The sequence below is a fragment of the Monodon monoceros genome, unplaced genomic scaffold (assembly GCF_005190385.1).
Source record: "Monodon monoceros isolate NGI ecotype Baffin Bay Population unplaced genomic scaffold, NGI_Narwhal_1 Super_Scaffold_2, whole genome shotgun sequence".
Classification (NCBI taxonomy): Eukaryota; Metazoa; Chordata; class Mammalia; order Artiodactyla; family Monodontidae; genus Monodon; species Monodon monoceros.
The window spans coordinates 73225044-73242458 of NW_021703776.1; the positions used below are offsets into that span (position 1 = coordinate 73225044).

Consider the following 17415-nt stretch of genomic DNA (forward strand, 5'->3'; position numbering starts at 1 on the left):
CTTCTCCAGAGGGTTCCTGTGATATGTGACCACAACTTTGTTCTTTAAGCCATAAATTATGCCCCGGGGACTGAGGTTTCTAATGTGACTGTCCTTGAACTTGGCTGCCATGGTGAGGATACTCTCCTTCTGCCTGAGAGGCACAGACACCATTCATCTGGGGCTGACTTACCTTGTGCAGTTCCTCACAGACCAGTTGGGCACTGAGCATTCTCTCTTAGCCTAAGGCAATTAGTGAAAACTAAAGCTTCAAAGAATTTAGTTCTCAATTCTCCTGACTGGATGTTATTAACCAAAGGCAAAAGAAAAATGGTAAAGAAAAAAATTTTCTGAATGTTACATCAAAAGTATTTTTCAGTTCACCCATGTGTACAGAGAGAGAGAGACCTAAATATTATCTTTATTGTTACATCAGCATTTCCCAGGGAGACAGTGATTTTCTTTAAAAAAATTTTTTTATTCATATAGGCAGACCTAAGTAGACAGTGATGGAGCAAGTAGGGGGGATAGTTGTGCAATGCTCCTTACAGGAAATTTGATTGTCATTTTGCTACCTCAGCAGGATCCAGCTCATCTGCCTCCCTTCCCTTCTGTGTCATACATTCAGTTAAACAAATATTTGATTCTCATTCTTTCACTGATTTCTAAGTCGTGACACTTTTCTGTGTCTGTCTAGTTGTATAAGTAGAAGTGTGCCTTGGTTTATAGACCATATGAACATATGTGTTTGAGTGTCTGTAAATTCATAGAGTTTCAGAATCCCTGAGGAAGCTAGGATCATAAAAGAAATCCAAGGAAAATACATGAACAAAATAGGAATTTCTTCTAACAAGTTAATTATAACTCATAAACTTATAATTTTTAACTTTAATTTTATATTTGTTCATAGTAAGGAATATTACTAGGAATAAAAAAAATTTAATTTCCCACAACTTATAGTGATCTCAATTTCTTTATTCTAAGGACATTGTGATTAGATAAGTGTTAACAAGGGGCTTCAAATGTAGCTGTAATCTTTTATTTCTTAAAAAAGATGCAAAGCAAATATGATAAAAATTTAAGAAAACTGGACGGTAAGTACATGGATGTTTGTTGTGCTATTTTTTTAAATATTTTTTTCTGTTTGGAATATTTCACAATAAAATGAGGGAAATATACAAAGTTTTTTAGGTTATTCATGCTTTCCTCTTTTTTTATTGATATAGAAAGTATTCATCTTTTATGGAACATTTAGAAAAAACCTGGATCCTTATGGGCAGTGGAGTGATCAAGAAATATGGAGAGTTGCTGATGAGGTAAGGATGCTCACTGAAGTAATTCTGAAAAAGGTTGCTCATACACACGAGTGGTTGTCACAGCTGAGATAATTTTATACACTTTTGTGCATGTATGTGCATGTGTGTGTGGATAACTTTAAAATGGAAAACTCTAATATACCTCAAGCACCAAGTTTTTTGGATGAGACCTAGCCCTTTCCTCATTAGTAAGTCTCCAACTATCAGGCCCCAGAGATAGTATACTTTGGCCTTCTTCCCAAATGCACATCACTGAGACATGAACTAGGAGAGACCCAGACACCTACAGCACACCAGGATTATTCCCGATACAGAGGAGCATCTGTCCACACCATCTCATCTACTCCCTGTCCAGGTTCTGAAACTTTCCCAGCATAAGAAGGAGGCTTTGGTTTGACATGATATACTTCTCTGGGAAGCATAGATTTAGCACAAAAGGTTAATGATCATCCTAGAACACCTGAAGATGGCTACAATCTTCTCTGGAAGTCACCAGAAATCAACCACCTTCAGAGGCTTTGGCTGTGAGCACCTCCAGCCAAAATACCACATGACGTAGATGTGGCAGACTCTATTCCTTGAGGTCATTAGGACACCATAGGAAATACATGGATTAAAATGGAATCTAAATTCCTAAATAATACCCTGTATTTACCCACCAGGTGGTTAAGGAATTTAGGGCTGGGGGAGAGCTAGAGTGGGATTCTTGGTTCCCTTAACAGACACCCTAGCTGTTAACTGATAATCCTTGAAATACAGGCGTTATATTTAAGAAAAGGAGAACATAAATTGTTCCAGTTTACTAAACTTGAGGTTTATGTGCAAAGCTCTGGATGGTGGCAGACTATAATTATGGGACCTAAGAACATTGAGATGCAAAGGTCTTCTCAGAGAACAGCTTTATTCCACTGTCTCTGACATATTTGGTCCTTGTTGTAAAGCCCAATTCGGTTTATCCCAAATGTTCTTTCCTTGGCTTCCTCCCTTCAGAGTAGATCTTGACAGAAGCTTTGAAATGCCTGTGAGTGTTAAACACTTACCCATTGAGTGTCTAACCTTAACATGCCCCTAATAAAATGCACTTAGATTAACCGTCTTCATTATCAAAGTTTCCTTATTACCGAACAAACAGGGGTTTTAAAGAAAACATTAACTAAATTGCAAGTGACACATTTTAAGGTCTTTGATGTGACTTCAGAGAATGAACTATAGGAACACAGTGTGGTGGGAGAGAAACTTTGAAAGAAAGACATTAGACTTTATAAAATCTGCAAGTATTGCCAAGTCACAATAAAGTTTACAGGAAATCAGGATCATAAAAATAATCTAAAATTTTAGAAGACATGGTTAAGATTTTAAATGCCAATATGTGCAGAAATTTTACCTGTTTAGATTTTTATTTGATCAACTCATACTTAGGTATATCTTTTTTTTTTTAATTAATTATTTATTTTTGGCTGTGTTGGGTCTTCGTTTCTGTGCGAGGGCTTTCTCTAGTTGCGGCAAGCGGGGACCACTCTTCATCGCGGTGCACGGGCCTCTCACTATCGCGGCCTCTCCCGTTGCGGAGCACAGGCTCCGGACACGCAGGCTCAGCGGCCATGGTTCACGGGCCTAGTTGCTCTGCGGCATGTGGGATCTTCCCAGACCAGGGCTCGAACCCGTGTCCCTTGCATTGGCAGGCAGATTCTCAACCACTGCGCCACCAGGGAAGCCCCCTAGGTATATCTTTTTACTGATCCTTTTAAAAATAATTTGCTGTTCAAAAACAGAGATGGGCTGCTGTCCTTACAGTTATGCCATGTGTTTGAGTAGCAGTGATAAATTTTTGTTGAGGAGGCCTGAGAATGGAGCACAGACAAAAAAGCAACATCCCAGAGAAGCAGAAAAGGCATTGATTTACAAGTTTTGGGGCCTGGACTTTAGTCCTATATGATTGATCATATACTTTGCCCAAACAGGACCATTTGGGGAGGGGTCAGTTTCTCACCTGGACAGGATAATGGGACAAAAGGTGTAAACCAGGATTGGCCAGGGCAAACTGGGATTGAATTTCATTTCATCTAGTCCTCTCTGTGACCTTGGTATGACTTGTTTCTCTAGAGGGAAATGAATTGAGTAACAGCAGAGAGCCAGACACTTGAATCTTATCCCAATTCTTTGTAATTCCCTTTTCCCTGAAACGGAAATCAAAAGTGTGCACGATAACAATGTCAGGCCAAGAAACACTCTATTCCTACCTTGGATTGGGCCCTGCACTCCAGTGTGAAACCTTATCTTTGCAGATCTGGGCTGAATTGTGTGAAGCCATGAGGAACATGATTAGTTACAAGCTCTAAGACTTGGAAACAAAACTGGCCAAAGCAGCTTCCTTACCCTTTGTGCCCTAGGCCCGTACCTTCATCTTGGCACTGTATGCCTTATAATTCTATGGATGAATTTAAAGCAAGTCCAAGGGGAGGGAAAGAGTTTCTAAGACCCAGAACTACAGAGATCTAATTTTCCCCTTCACAAACAACTCAGGACCAGATAGCTTCTCCACAGGAGCACTGACTTTACCAGCTGCGTAGACCAAAGAGAATCTCAAAGGAGGCTGAATCTTAAGGAAACAAAAAGATGACCCTAACATTGTGGTCTAATAAATTGGTAGCATTGCTGTACATTTTCAGGCGAATATGTATAATGGGCCCAGCCTAATGCCTGGCACATAATAGGTACTAAGTAAATGTTAGCTATTATAATCATGTTTTCATGAGGTCTTTACCTGGCCGTCTCTTAAATGTTGTTGCTTGCCAGAATCCTAATTGTTTTCTTACTTTACTTACTCTTCCTGGGAAATATCATGCATCCTCTTAGCTCTAACTAATACTTCTGTGCTGATGACTCCCAAATCCGCCTGTCCCCAGAGCTCCCTACCTGACATCTCAGCATGGACAGGCATCTTATGTCCATAAGTGAGTCTCTTAGCTGCCCCACCCACACAAGTGTCCTGCGTTTCCAATTCCAGTGGATGGCATCACCAGCTTCTCGTTGCCCAAAGCCAAGACCTGGGTCTCATCCTTGACTCCCAGTTTCTCCACCTGTCTTCACATATCAAGCCCTGTCAAGACTGTCTCCTGCAAAAATCTAGGATATACTCACTTTTCTCCATCCCCATCTCACACCACTACTAATTCTCATGTGGATTTTAGAAACAGGCTCCTGTCTGGTGTCTCTCTTACTGGCTCCCTACAGTTCATTCTGTTCTTTGCAGCCTTGCATCTGAGAACTTGTTTCTCCCCTTCTAAGGCTCCTTATTGCCTGTTGGACAAAGTCCACACTGCTCAAGGTGGCTTGTAACGTCCTTCATGATTTCATCTTTGCCTGCCTCTCTAAACTCCCTCCCCAAGTGCCTCTGCTTGCCAGGATCCAGCTACACTGAATTCCTTTGTTTCCTCTAAGGTACCATGTGCTGTCTGTTCTCCAGAGGTTTTTTCACACGCTCTGTGCCTGGGGCACCCCCAGCCCTTCACTGCCTGATCCCCCTCACCATTCAGGCCTCTCCTTACACATCACTTCTTCCCAGAAACCTGCTCTGATGCTCCAGGTGTGAGAGAGGAGCCCCTCCTACGTGTATCCTGTACCTCCACCCCTTTCACAGCTTTCTTCACACGGGAGAGAGATTTACCTCTTAACTTGTCCATGTCCACCACCGGCTTGTAAGTTCCTTGAGGGCAGAGATATTCACTGTGGTATTTCCTTGCTTAGAGTAGTGTTGGGCATGTGGATGGTGTTCAATAAACATTGATTGGATGAATGAATGAATGAATGATCTGATTCATTTATTTAAATGAATAAATAAATGGTTCATGTGTAATGTATCATGCAGGTAGCCTTGTGATTGACACACAACGGGTATCACCATTAGCAATGAGGACACTGAGCCCTGAGACATCGGAGGGACTTAGCTGAGCTGGGTGGTGGGCGCAGAAACAGCTGTCTCCCTTGATTTCTGGTTCACAGGCTCTTTCGCCACAGTGAGCTTTCCCAGGGGCGTCCATATCTCAGGCTCCTTCACCACAGTCTGTGTTACCCTGTGTCATCCAAGCAGCACATCTGTTGGTTCTAGAATGGTTTAGAATGCTTTTAGAAGGAAGACTTTTTGGTAATTGTTTGCTTTTTGGATTACTTAGAAAATAGTTTCCTTCCTTCCACATCGATAGCCAGGTAAGCTATTTTAGAGGGCAAACAAACTAAGAGAAATAGTAGCCTTTTAAGGTGAAAATTTGCCCTGGAAAACCTGCAGAATAGCAAAAGAAGTGTCTAAAGGAGTTGACAGAGTCTATTTTTATAACTGCCCAGTCCAACCACAGTTCACTTTTCTGATTTTTTTTTCATGTTTCCTTATCACAAGAGCAAACTCTTGCTCTATAATAACATTCCAGAGGGCAGCAATAGCAAAAGTCGACACTTTGAAGAAAATACCTGGTCCTTTACAGACTGTAATACATTTTTTAAGTTTCATATGTCACAAAATAAAATTTCTTCTTTGTAAATAGTAGTTTGGAAATACATATGATTTATTAGCTCAACCGCATAAATCTGGCAAATTCTTTCTTCCCAAAATTCTTTATATCCACAAACTTTTGATGCTTTGATTGATTTGTAATGCTAAGTTGGAACGAAAATACTTAGAAATGTTTAGATCCCAGTAATTAAAATTCACCTTAGTTTGGACAGAGCAATTCTAAAGTTTGTATTTTTTTTTAATCTGTTGAAAAGTGGTTTGTGACAATAGTGTGAATAATATTATATTGGGAATATATATGTATATGTGTGTATATATACGTATGTACATATGTATAATACATATATGTGTGTATATATACATATGTACATATACATATGTATATATACATATACATGTATATATTTATTTTTAAAGAATTCTGCTGTTAAAGATCACTAAATTAGATGATCTCTGTAGCAAGTTCCCTTTAAGTCTTTCCCCCCCCCATAGCTCTTTTCTCTTTTAACAGTAATTTCCCACTTATTATTTTTCTCCCTGACTGAGCCATGAGTTCCTTCAAGGCAGAGCCTTGTGTTATTCATCTTTGAATTCCCAGGTCTGCCATAGTGCCTAGAACTTAATAAACTCTCATTAAGAGTCTATTAAGGAATACATGACTGAGCACCCAAACAATCACGAGGTTAATTTAAGCCATTCTTATCAGCACATGGAGTTGGTAACAAGAACTTTATATCTTTTAAAACCCAATTACTAGTCTATCTTGCTTCCCATTTCCTCTCCAAAGCCTATCACAATGTCTGGCAGAAGATAGGTAATTAATACATTTGTTAAATATTCACTGACTTCAAATTAGTAAACTTTTACTAACTTATGTTGACCTTTCTCTAGTGAATATGATTTTAAAAGATTTTTACTATACTTGATAGTGAGTAAAACAGTTGAGATAGGAATGTGGCAAAATGCACCCTAGATTGGCCTGTGTCTCTGTCACTCATTTTATACAGTTTTCTTCTCTAAATATTGACAGTGCTATATATTTAGGTACTTATTTACTTGTGTTAAGAAATAGTTTCATTTGGGTAAGAACCACACACTTTGCTCAGCTCTCTATCACAAGAAAGTGCAAAGTATAACACACTAAAGTAGCTTTCCCCCTATGGCCTTAGGAAACTAGAATATGATTGTTGTGCATCTAAAGGGAGACTACATGCTGCAACGTTGTTACCAAAGTCTCAACCTTGTTACTAAGCGTGATGTAAATTACTAGTATTGTGACACTTTCTGCTAACTTGCTTTCCAAGGTAACTTGTAAAGGGAAAGTCTTACAAGTCATACTGTCATACCAGGGAAACGTTTCAGTGGCCAGGCCCATGTCTTGGGATTTCCCAGGCTCTAACAATACTAATAGTTAGGGTTGATTAGGTGCTTACCACAAGCTACACTCTGTGGCAAGCTCTTTCCACAAATTATCCCATTTAGTCCCCATTACAAGCCTTTGAAGTCCATCCTAGTATTTTCTCCATTTTTTTCCAGTGAGCTAAGTGAGACTTCCAGTAACACATCTGACAGCGTCAGCCAACGAGTGGTGGAGTGCAGACTTAAAGCCACTTCTGGGTGACTTCATAGCTCCAGTCTTTCATCAGTACTTTTCTTGGTGCTTAATTTGACTTAAGAAAAATTCTCAAGTATTTCTGATTGACCTGAAAGGAAATACTGACCTATCAGTGTTAAAGAACTTCTTATTTGATAATTTGTTTTTAAGGAGTTTTATAGAGTCTTAAAGATGAGAAAATGGAGGCACACCGACAGGTGAAGTGACTGGTTTTAGATCACACTCCATATTGGGGGAGCTAAAACCAGCACTCATTCATTTACCATTTGTCATTCTTCCTTAAATCGGATTTATTTGTCATTCATCAAAACTGTGTTTGTTTTGTTTGGCCAGCATTCCAGGGGCTCAGTACACATTTGTTGAACAAATGAATGGATGTGTTGAGGCTGACAATGTGTCTGACATTGGTACTGAGCTAAAGAGCACATGTCTTTACCCTCAGGAAGCCAATAGTCTAACAGGGGAACTTGCACCCATACTTCTGTGACTATGTGCCTGACTGCCCTAGAGGATGATCAGGAGTATTTGGAATGGTGCTCCCAGCTAAGCAATGGCACAAACCTGAGAAGGTCAAGGTGTATGGGGAACTACAAGCTGAGTGTTTAGTGCTGCTGGAAGTAAAAGTGGAGGGGGCTCGATTCTGGATGCCTTATCTGCCATCTGAGAGAGTTCAGTTATTCTGTCAGCAGGAGAGCCACCATAGGATTTAAAACAGAGAAATGATGGGGTCAAACCTATATTTTAGAAGGATCCCTGTGGGGTTGTCAGGTGACAGTCAACTTGAGATTACAGTATGAAGCTTAAGAGACAATGATGGCCTGGCCTAGGGTTGTTGTAATAGGGCTGGCACGGAGATGGAAGATTAAGAAGTATTTGGAAGAGGTCCAGGGCTGGATATAAAGATGAAAAATCATTCGCTTATCGGTGGTAGTTGATACTCTGAGCATGAATGAGATCTCAGAAGGAGCATTTGGAGAGTTGGCAATGAGGAAAACTAATATTCAAGGGACAGGAAGAGGGAGAATTACCTACATGTGATAATAAGAAGAAATGTCCATAGAGGGTGTGGTTTCTCATAAGACAAGGAATAGATGTTTGAAGAAGGGAAAAAATGTTCTATGGTCTCAGGCAGTAGAGACAACAGATACACACTCATTATTTAAGATTTCTAGATGAGAAAAGGGGGGGAGACATTAAATAATAGCTAGGGCTTCCCTGGTGGCACAGTGGTTAAGAATCCGTGTGCCAATGCAGGGGACATGGGTTTGAGCCCTGGTCCAGGAAGATCCCACACACCACGGAGCAGCTAAGCCCATGGGCCACAACTATGGAGCCGGCGCATCTAGAGCCTGTGCTCCGCAACAAGAGAAGGCACCGCAATGAGAAGCCTGTGCACTGAAATAAAGAGTAGCCCCCACTGGCTGCGACTAGAAAAAGCCCGTGCGCAGAAGTAATGAAATTGAAACTGTAATTTAAAATCTTCCAACAAACAAAAGTCCAGGACCAGATGGCTTCACAAGTGAATTCTACGAAACATTTAGAGAAGAGCTAACACTGATCCTTCTCAAACTCTTCCAAAAAATTGCAGAGGGAGGAACACTCCCAAATTCATTCTATGAAACCACCATCACCCTGATACCAAAACCAGAAAAAGATATCACAAAAAAAGAAAATTATGGACCAGTATCACTGATGAACATAGATGCAAAAATCCTGAACAAAATACTAGCAAACAGAATCCAACAACATATTAAAAAGATCATACACCATGACCAAGTGGGATTTATCCCAGGGATGCAAGGATTCTTCAATATACGCAAATCAATCAATGTGATGCACCGTATTAATGAATTAAGGAATAAAAACCATATGATCATCTCAATAGATGCAGAAAAAGCTTTTGACAAAATTCGACACCCATTTACGATAAAAACTCTCCAGAAAATGGGCATAGAGGGAACCTACCTCAACATAATAAAGGCCATATATGACAGACCCACAGCAAACATACTCAATGGTGAAACACTGAAAGCATTTCCACTAAGATCGGGAACAAGACAAGGATGTCCACTCTCACCATTCTTATTCAACATAGTTTTGGAAGTCCTGGCCACAGCAATCAGAGAAGAAAAAGAAATAAAAGGAATACAAATTGGGAAAGAAGAAGTAAAACTGTCACTTTTTGCAGATGACATGATACTATACATGGAAAATCCTAAAGATGCCACCAGAAAACTACTAGAACTAATCAATGAATTTGGTAAGGTTGCAGGATACAAAATTAATGCACAGAAATCTCTGGCATTCCTATACACTAACAACGAAAAATCAAAATGAAGAATTAAGGAAACAATCCCATTTACCATCACAGCAAAAAGAATAAAATACCCAGGAATAAACCTGCCTAAGGAGGTGAAAGACTTGTACTCAGAAAACTATTAAACACTGATGAAAGAAATCAAAGATGACATAAACAGATGGAGAAATATACCATGTTCTTGGATTGGAAGATTCAGTATTGTGAAAATGACTATACTACCCAAAGCAATCTACAGATTCAATGCAATCCCTATCAAACTACCAATGTCATTCTTCACAGAGTTAGAACAAAAAATTTTACAGTTCGTATGGAAATACAAAAGACCCCGAATAGCCAAAGAAATCTTGAGAAAGAAAAACGGAGCTAGAGGAATCAGGCTCCCTGATGTCAAACTATACTACAAAGCTACAGTCATCAATCTTGGTACTGACACAAGAACAGAAATATAGATCAATGGTACAGGATAGAAAACCCAGAGATAAATCCACACATATATGGTCACCTAATTTACGACAAAGGAGGCAAGAACATAAAATGGAGAAAAGGCAGCCTTTTCAATAAGTGGTGCTGCAAAAACTGGGCAGCTACATTTAAAAGAATGAAATTAGAACACTCCCTAACACCATACACAAACATAAACTCCAAATGGATTAAAGACCTAAATGTAAGACCAGACACTATAAAACTCTTAAAGGAAAACATAGGAAAAACACTCTTTGATGTAAACCACAGCAAGATCTTTTTTGACCCACCTCCTAGAGTAATGAAAATAAAAACAAAAATAAACCAATGGGACCTAATTAAACTTAAAAGCTTTTGCACAGCAAAGGAAGCCATAAACAAGACAAAAAGACAACCCTCAGAATGGGAGAATATATTTGCAAATGAAGCAATGGACAAAGGATTAATCTCCAAAATATACAAACAGCTTATGGAGCTCAATATCAAAAAGACAAACAATCCAATTAAAAAATGGGCAGAAGACCTAAATAGACATTTCACCAAAGAAGACATACAGATGGCCAAGAGGCACATGAAAGGATGCTCAACATCACTAATTATTAGAGAAATGCAAATCAAAACTACAGTGAGGTATCACCTCACACCAGTCAGAGTGGCCATCATCAAAAAATCTACAAACAATAAGTGCTGGAGAGGGTGTGGAGAAAAGGGAACCCTCTTACACTGTTGGTGGGAATGTAAATTGATACAGCCACTATGGAGAACAGTATAGAGTTTCCTTAAAAAACTAAAAATAGAACTACCATACAACCCAGCAATCCCACTACTGGGCATATACCCTGAGGAAACCATAATTCAAAAAGCAACATATACCACAATATTCATTGCAGCACTATTTACAATAGCCAGGTCATGGAAGCAACCTAAATGCCCATCGACAGACGAATGGATATAGAAGATGTGGTACATATACACAATGGAATATTACTCAGCCATAAAAAGAAACGAAATTGAGTTATTTGTAGTTAGGTGGATGAGTCTGAACCTAGAGTTTGTCATACAGAGTGAAATAAGTCAGAAAGAGAAAATATTGTATGCAAACGCATATATATGGACTCTAAAAAAAAAAAAAGTGGTACTGACAAACCTAGTGGCAGGGCAGGAATAAAGACATAAACATAGAGAATGGACTTGAGGACACGGGAGGGGAGGGGGAAGCTGGGCAAAGTGAGAGTAGCATCGACATATATACACTACCAAATTTAAAATGGTTAGCTAGTGGGAAGCAGCTGCATAGCACAGGGAGATCAGCTCAGTGCTTTGCGATGACCTAGAGAGGTGGGATAGGGAGGGTGGGAGGGAGGCTCAAGAGGGAGCGGATATGGGGACATATATATACATATGGCTGATTCACTTTGTTGTACAACAGAAACTAACACAGTATTGTGAAGCAATTATACTCCAATAAAGATCTGTTAAATAAATAAATAATAGCTAAAGGAGAATCTGGAGGCAAATGAGGGGTTTTTATTTCAAGAGGGGAAAGACGTAGCAGGTTCACAGGCTGAAGCCAATAAAAAGCGAAAGTTGAGGAGAGAAAGAACACAAGTCCTCCAGTTCCTCACCCAAGAGCCCTTATTCACATTCTCAGCTGGTTAGATCCAAAATTAGTTTTATGTTTGAGTCTTCCAGGATACATGAGAATAGTCCCCCTTGTCTAATTAATATGTTTACTTTCCCTACCATCTCAGAAACTCTTTTCAAACATTAATGAATTCCCACAAAGTGAGGTGTTTTAATGAGAAATCCACTCAAGGAAAGGAATATTGGCTGCAATACATATCCTAGGCACAGTTAATATTTACTGAACGAACACAGTGATGTGGGCCATCTCCAGATTCATCACTGAACTCATGAGAGTCTGTCTTAAGGCCACTATCTTATTCTGCCTGTATTACAGGTAAGTGGGAACACATCTTACCTCCCAATACTAAATCCCAGACTTCCCAAGGGCAGGATATAATCACATGTGTATCTCTTTAGGTCTCAAACACTCAGCAACACTTGGCAAAAATATATATGTCAATGCACATTTATTTGAATAAGTGATATGAGGCAAGGTTTCATTTTTTATCTTATTTCGAAAGAATGGGTTTCTCTATCTCATTTGCTTTTTCAACCTATTTATTTTTCCTATCTAGCTTAAAAAAATAAGCCATTGACCCTAACACAACTCTCATATTCCACCCGAATATTTAAGCACCTTTAAATCTCCAGTAATACACCACTATTTTAACTCCAGTTATTTTTACTTCATAGTTTCGTGACTTTCTTAAAGTCAGTTTTTATGAATTAAAGAGATGAGTAGTACATTGCCATATGTGGTTTTAAATGGCTCCTCAGTTGATTTTTATTGCTGCCTTTCATGCTCTGTTATTACAGAGTAGAGAATGGAAGGTAGCATAAAAGAATCTGTCATGATACAGTAAGTAACTGCATTCTATACATATTATCTTTTCTAGCATGTATTCAATTGTGTTATAATTATCTGTGTATGTCTTTATAAACCCTGAGCTTTGCAGGGCCCACGGACCATTTATCGTCTCTTTAATCCCTATTGGAGGACCTGGCATAGAATAGGCATTCCCCGAAAACCTCATGAAAGGAAAAGTACAGAGCTGAAACAGTCTGTAGACTGATGCTTTAGAGCTGCCAAGATTATACATAGTCTTTTGTTCAGTTAAAGCCAAGTAGCAGGAATGGTGGGGGGTTGTTATGAAATTTAAACTTTTAGAACTCCTGTCTTTTCAGATTATCAGCCTCTTAAGTGTTTTTAACCCTGTAGTATGTGAACTACCCCTCCTAAGCCCAGTGTTTTTCCTCTTTCTTTTCTGCAGGTTGGACTCAGATCTGTGATAGAGCAGTTTCCTGGGAAGCTTGATTTTGTCCTTGTGGATGGGGGTTGTGTCCTAAGCCACGGCCACAAGCAGCTGATGTGCTTGGCCAGATCCGTTCTCAGTAAAGCAAAGATCTTGCTGCTTGATGAACCCAGTGCTCATTTGGATCCAATGTGAGTTTCAGAATCCCTGCTATTTAATAACACAGGGGGAAAAGAATCATTGAGACATACTTCATATTGACACAAATTTCTATCAGGCTGTCATGTCTGCAAGCAGAAGACTACCTTCTAGATATGAAATAATTGCCCAGTGGAAAAGTTACTATTTGACATGCGCACAAGTGCTTATTTCCTAGTATAAGAGCTATGTGTTCTCTTCTAAGTGTAATTTTGCAATTTCATACAAACTCTTCCCCCTTATTGACGTGTGATAAAATATTTAGTTACATAGGCATACTTGGGTCCTTATGGTTTTCCTTACTATCCCATTTATAACATAGGAAATAGTTATAGCATAAAATAAAGAACTACTATTGATGCTACATAATGAAATATATACTTATTTGGGAAACTTTTTCAAACTGTGAAAATTTTTCCCAAATATTTGTCCTATTTATTTATGAAAACTTAGAATCTGCCCTGTGGTTGGAAAGCTGATTGTGGCTGACTCTATTGCAACATTCTGTTAAAAGGATTCAAGGAAAGATAATTTAAGGAATTACATTGACAGAAGAATAGGTATGTTATCAAGGATAGAGACAGATTATTAACATTCTGTGATGTTATATGTGGTATTTTTTCTTTGCTAGAACATACCAAATCATTCGAAGAACCCTAAAACAAGCATTTGCTGATTGCACAGTAATCCTCTCTGAACACAGGATAGAGGCAATGTTGGAATGTCAACGATTTTTGGTGAGTGTTTCTAATTTACCTAAGATCTCATCTCTCCTTTGATTCTTGATAACAATCTGATATGTGCTGGTTCCTGCAAGTCACAGCAATGTACAAGCTCACAGCTATCCAGCTTTACTCAAAATACCTGCCCAAGTGTCTCACTTTGTGCAACGAGTTGAGGTTGGAATTCAGCAAATCTAAAAAAGCAGCTTATTGCTAAATTACATTAATAAATTGGAACATCTATACTTTTTGCTTCTTTTATTTGGGGATCAGTCATGAAAAAGACTAGATCCTGATGCTTTCAGTAACTAAATCTCCCATGGATGGGGTCCAGGACAGGCCTGGATTGTCTTGCAACCTGATGTATGGTTTTAATGCAGTAGTTGAAAGGTTTATTTCATTTTTCTAGCCATTATTTGGAACTCAGCTTAGTGCGTCTCCCAACCACCTTCTCATTGTGGTTTCAAAACTGTCACAGATTCTTTCAAGTGATGTTTACAAATTCCTTTGGGTTTAGCCACAAGGAAATCCTGAGGATGATGTATCACATCATTTCTGTTAAGGCTTTTCAGGCTCCTGGAGGTAAATGCTTTTCTTACTGAAGGATTGTTATTATTATTATTACTAAGCTTCGAGTGACAAGTTAGGGGCCGACTTACAACCTCTTGCCCAGCTACGGTCAGGTTCAGCTTGAACGAGTGAAGGAGGCACATAACTCAGGCACATCCTGACCAATTTGAAATTGTTAAGCTTCAAATCCACTGTTGACGTGGTTCAACTCTTTATGGTGCTGTGGACTTAACACTCATTTGTAAGGTTAATACATAAGGGATCTAACATGAATAGTTCTTGTTTTCAAAGCCCCCTTAGTTCCTCTAAAGTTCTCTGAAGAAGCACATTGTTCAGTACTATACCAATTTAAAAAAAGCAATCTCCCAGCTTCTAAGTAAAAAATTACAGCTGATTTCACAAATGGTAGAAGCTCCATAAATCACGAGGACTCAGCAGAGCTCTCCCTGACTGTTCAGACTGCAAGCCTCTGGACACTCGCTGTGTGTTCTTTCTGGCTTTCCTCATCCTCTGAGCCTGTGCCCTTCTTGCCTTGCTTTGGTCCGCCCTGCCTCCTTGTCCGAGATCTCACTAACGGCCACTTCCCTAGGTCATAGAGGAGAATAGAGTGCGGCAGTACGACTCCATCCAGAGGCTGCTGAGCGAGAAGAGCCTCTTCCGGCAGGCGATCAGCCCCGCAGTCCGCTTGAAGCTCTTCCCCCACCGGAACTCGAGCAAGCAGAGGTCTCGGTCCAAAATCGCTGCCCTGAAGGAGGAGACGGAAGAAGAGGTACAAGAAACAAGGCTTTAGAGAGCAGAACAAAGGTTTGCCTGGGACATTCACGCGTGGAGTTGAAGAAAAGAAAAAAAAAGAGTTTCTGCCTCAGAAAACAAGGATGAATGATGCTTTTTTAAAAAAGGAAAACTTCGGGTAAGAGGAATTAAGGATGTTCCCGTGGATGAATGGCTTCCTGGCAATGGTCAAACCGTGTGACAGGTACTTCAAATCCTTGAAGGTTTACCACTTGGAATCGCAAGCCAGCTTTTCCTGAAAACTTTTCCCTTTGGTCATCACTGGAAAGGTGGCTGTAAACGTCAGCCAGCTTAATTCTTCAACTTATTGTTTAGTGAAACTTACTCATTTGTATTATTAAAGAAGAACTGTAATCATACTACTTAGAGATACAATTAAGTAATGATAACTGGAAACTTTAGTGGCTTATATATGTTTATATACCTTTTTCTCCACTTTCTCCACGATATTTAAAAACACAGCTATATTGTCTGTTAAGGATTCAGACTGCCCCGTTTCCAAGCAAGTAATGGAATGCTGTGAGAGTCACAAGACAGCCCATCAAAATATGCACCACACAACACCTAAGTATCAGTCAGGAGACAGAACTTCCATCTTGGAAATCAGGGTTAGTACCATTCAGCAATACCCAAATGCAAATAAATCAGAAAACATCCCTTATCTGGGAAACGGGCTGTTACAGTCCCATGTAGGGAACCAGGATGTAGCTCCCTTGATTTGGAAGAGAAGATGTCTGCTTCCAGAAAGTAACAAGCTCATAAGACTTCTGAACTGAAGGATGGCTGGAAAAACGCTTTAATGCAAATTGGTGCAGGAGAACCCTTCATCACCCAGAAGCTCCAGGTAGAGTGTGTAGGCAGGTAGATGTGGGCGCTACAGGTAGATGTACATGAAATTCAAAGATCTAGGTATAGAGAGGGTGATGTGGTGTGTTTTCAGGCTACCTATGTGTACTTCATACTGTAGTACGAAGTGAGCAGGAGAGATAATGGACACACTGAAGTAGCGTCAATCATGAATTAGTTTTATATGCTTCTGTTTTATAATTTTGTGATGCAAATGAAATTTTCTCTAGGAAATATTTATTTTAATAATGTTTCAAACTCATATAAATGGCTGTATTTTAAGAATGATTATATTATGAATTATATTTGTATAAGAGATTTTTATATTTGAAATGTTGACTTTTTATGGCACTAGCTATTTTTATGATATGTTAAAACTGGGAGGAGGGGAAACCTTGGGGGATATTAGCCAGTTTGAGTTATGAATTATGAATTATGTTGGTGTGGAGAGAAACAGTAGGGCCCACACAGATGTTGCATATACCTGTGTGATTCCCGGCCAGTACACTTGTTCCCTCTTAGATACAGTTCTAAAGAAAATGGTACCACAAAATCTGACCACCCCTATCAAGGATACACTGCCTTCTCAACTCCAAAGTAACCCTTAAGATTGCATTCTATTTATTACTGTAGGAAAATATCGTGTGTCAATAAAATCCATATATTTGTGTGAAACTTAGGGGTTTTCAGATGTGTTCATTAATTGTGTCTCATTGATCTCTTACTTCAGTCTCTAAGGATCATGGTACACAAAACATGAATCTTTCCTTTAGATATAGCTTCTTGAGAATCCTATGTGAATTAAGACACTCTAAAAATTATTTCTTTTTTTAAATTGTGGTAAAATATACATAACCTAAAATTTACTATTTTAACCATTTCTAAATGTACAATTCAGTGGCTTTAAGTACATTCACATTGTTGTATGATCATCATCACAATCCATCCACAGAAATTTTTTCATCTTGCAAAACTGAAACTCTGAAACCATTAACTAAAACTCCCTATTTATCCTTTCCCCCAGCTCCTGGCAACTACCATTCTATCTTCAGTCTCTTATGAATTTAACTACTCTGCGTACCTCATATGAGTGGAATCATATAGTATTTGTCCTTTTGTGACTGGCTTATTTCACTTAATAATGTCTTCAGGGTTCATCATATTGTAGCATATGTCAGAATTTTCTTTTTTTTTTTTTTTTTTTTTTTT

General features: G+C 39.1%; 1 protein-coding gene across 1 annotated transcript in view; it reads left to right on the forward strand.

The window, feature by feature from the left end:
• CFTR (CF transmembrane conductance regulator) overlaps positions 1 to 16881 on the forward strand; it is a 195529-nt gene extending 178648 nt beyond the window's left edge. The window contains exons 24-27 of the mRNA XM_029234325.1: positions 1206 to 1295; positions 13097 to 13269; positions 13908 to 14013; positions 15158 to 16881. Of these exons, the coding sequence (XP_029090158.1) occupies positions 1206 to 1295; positions 13097 to 13269; positions 13908 to 14013; positions 15158 to 15358 (570 nt within the window). The 3' untranslated portion in view covers positions 15359 to 16881. The remainder of the gene's footprint in view (positions 1 to 1205; positions 1296 to 13096; positions 13270 to 13907; positions 14014 to 15157) is intronic.
• Positions 16882 to 17415: the final 534 nt, after the last annotated feature.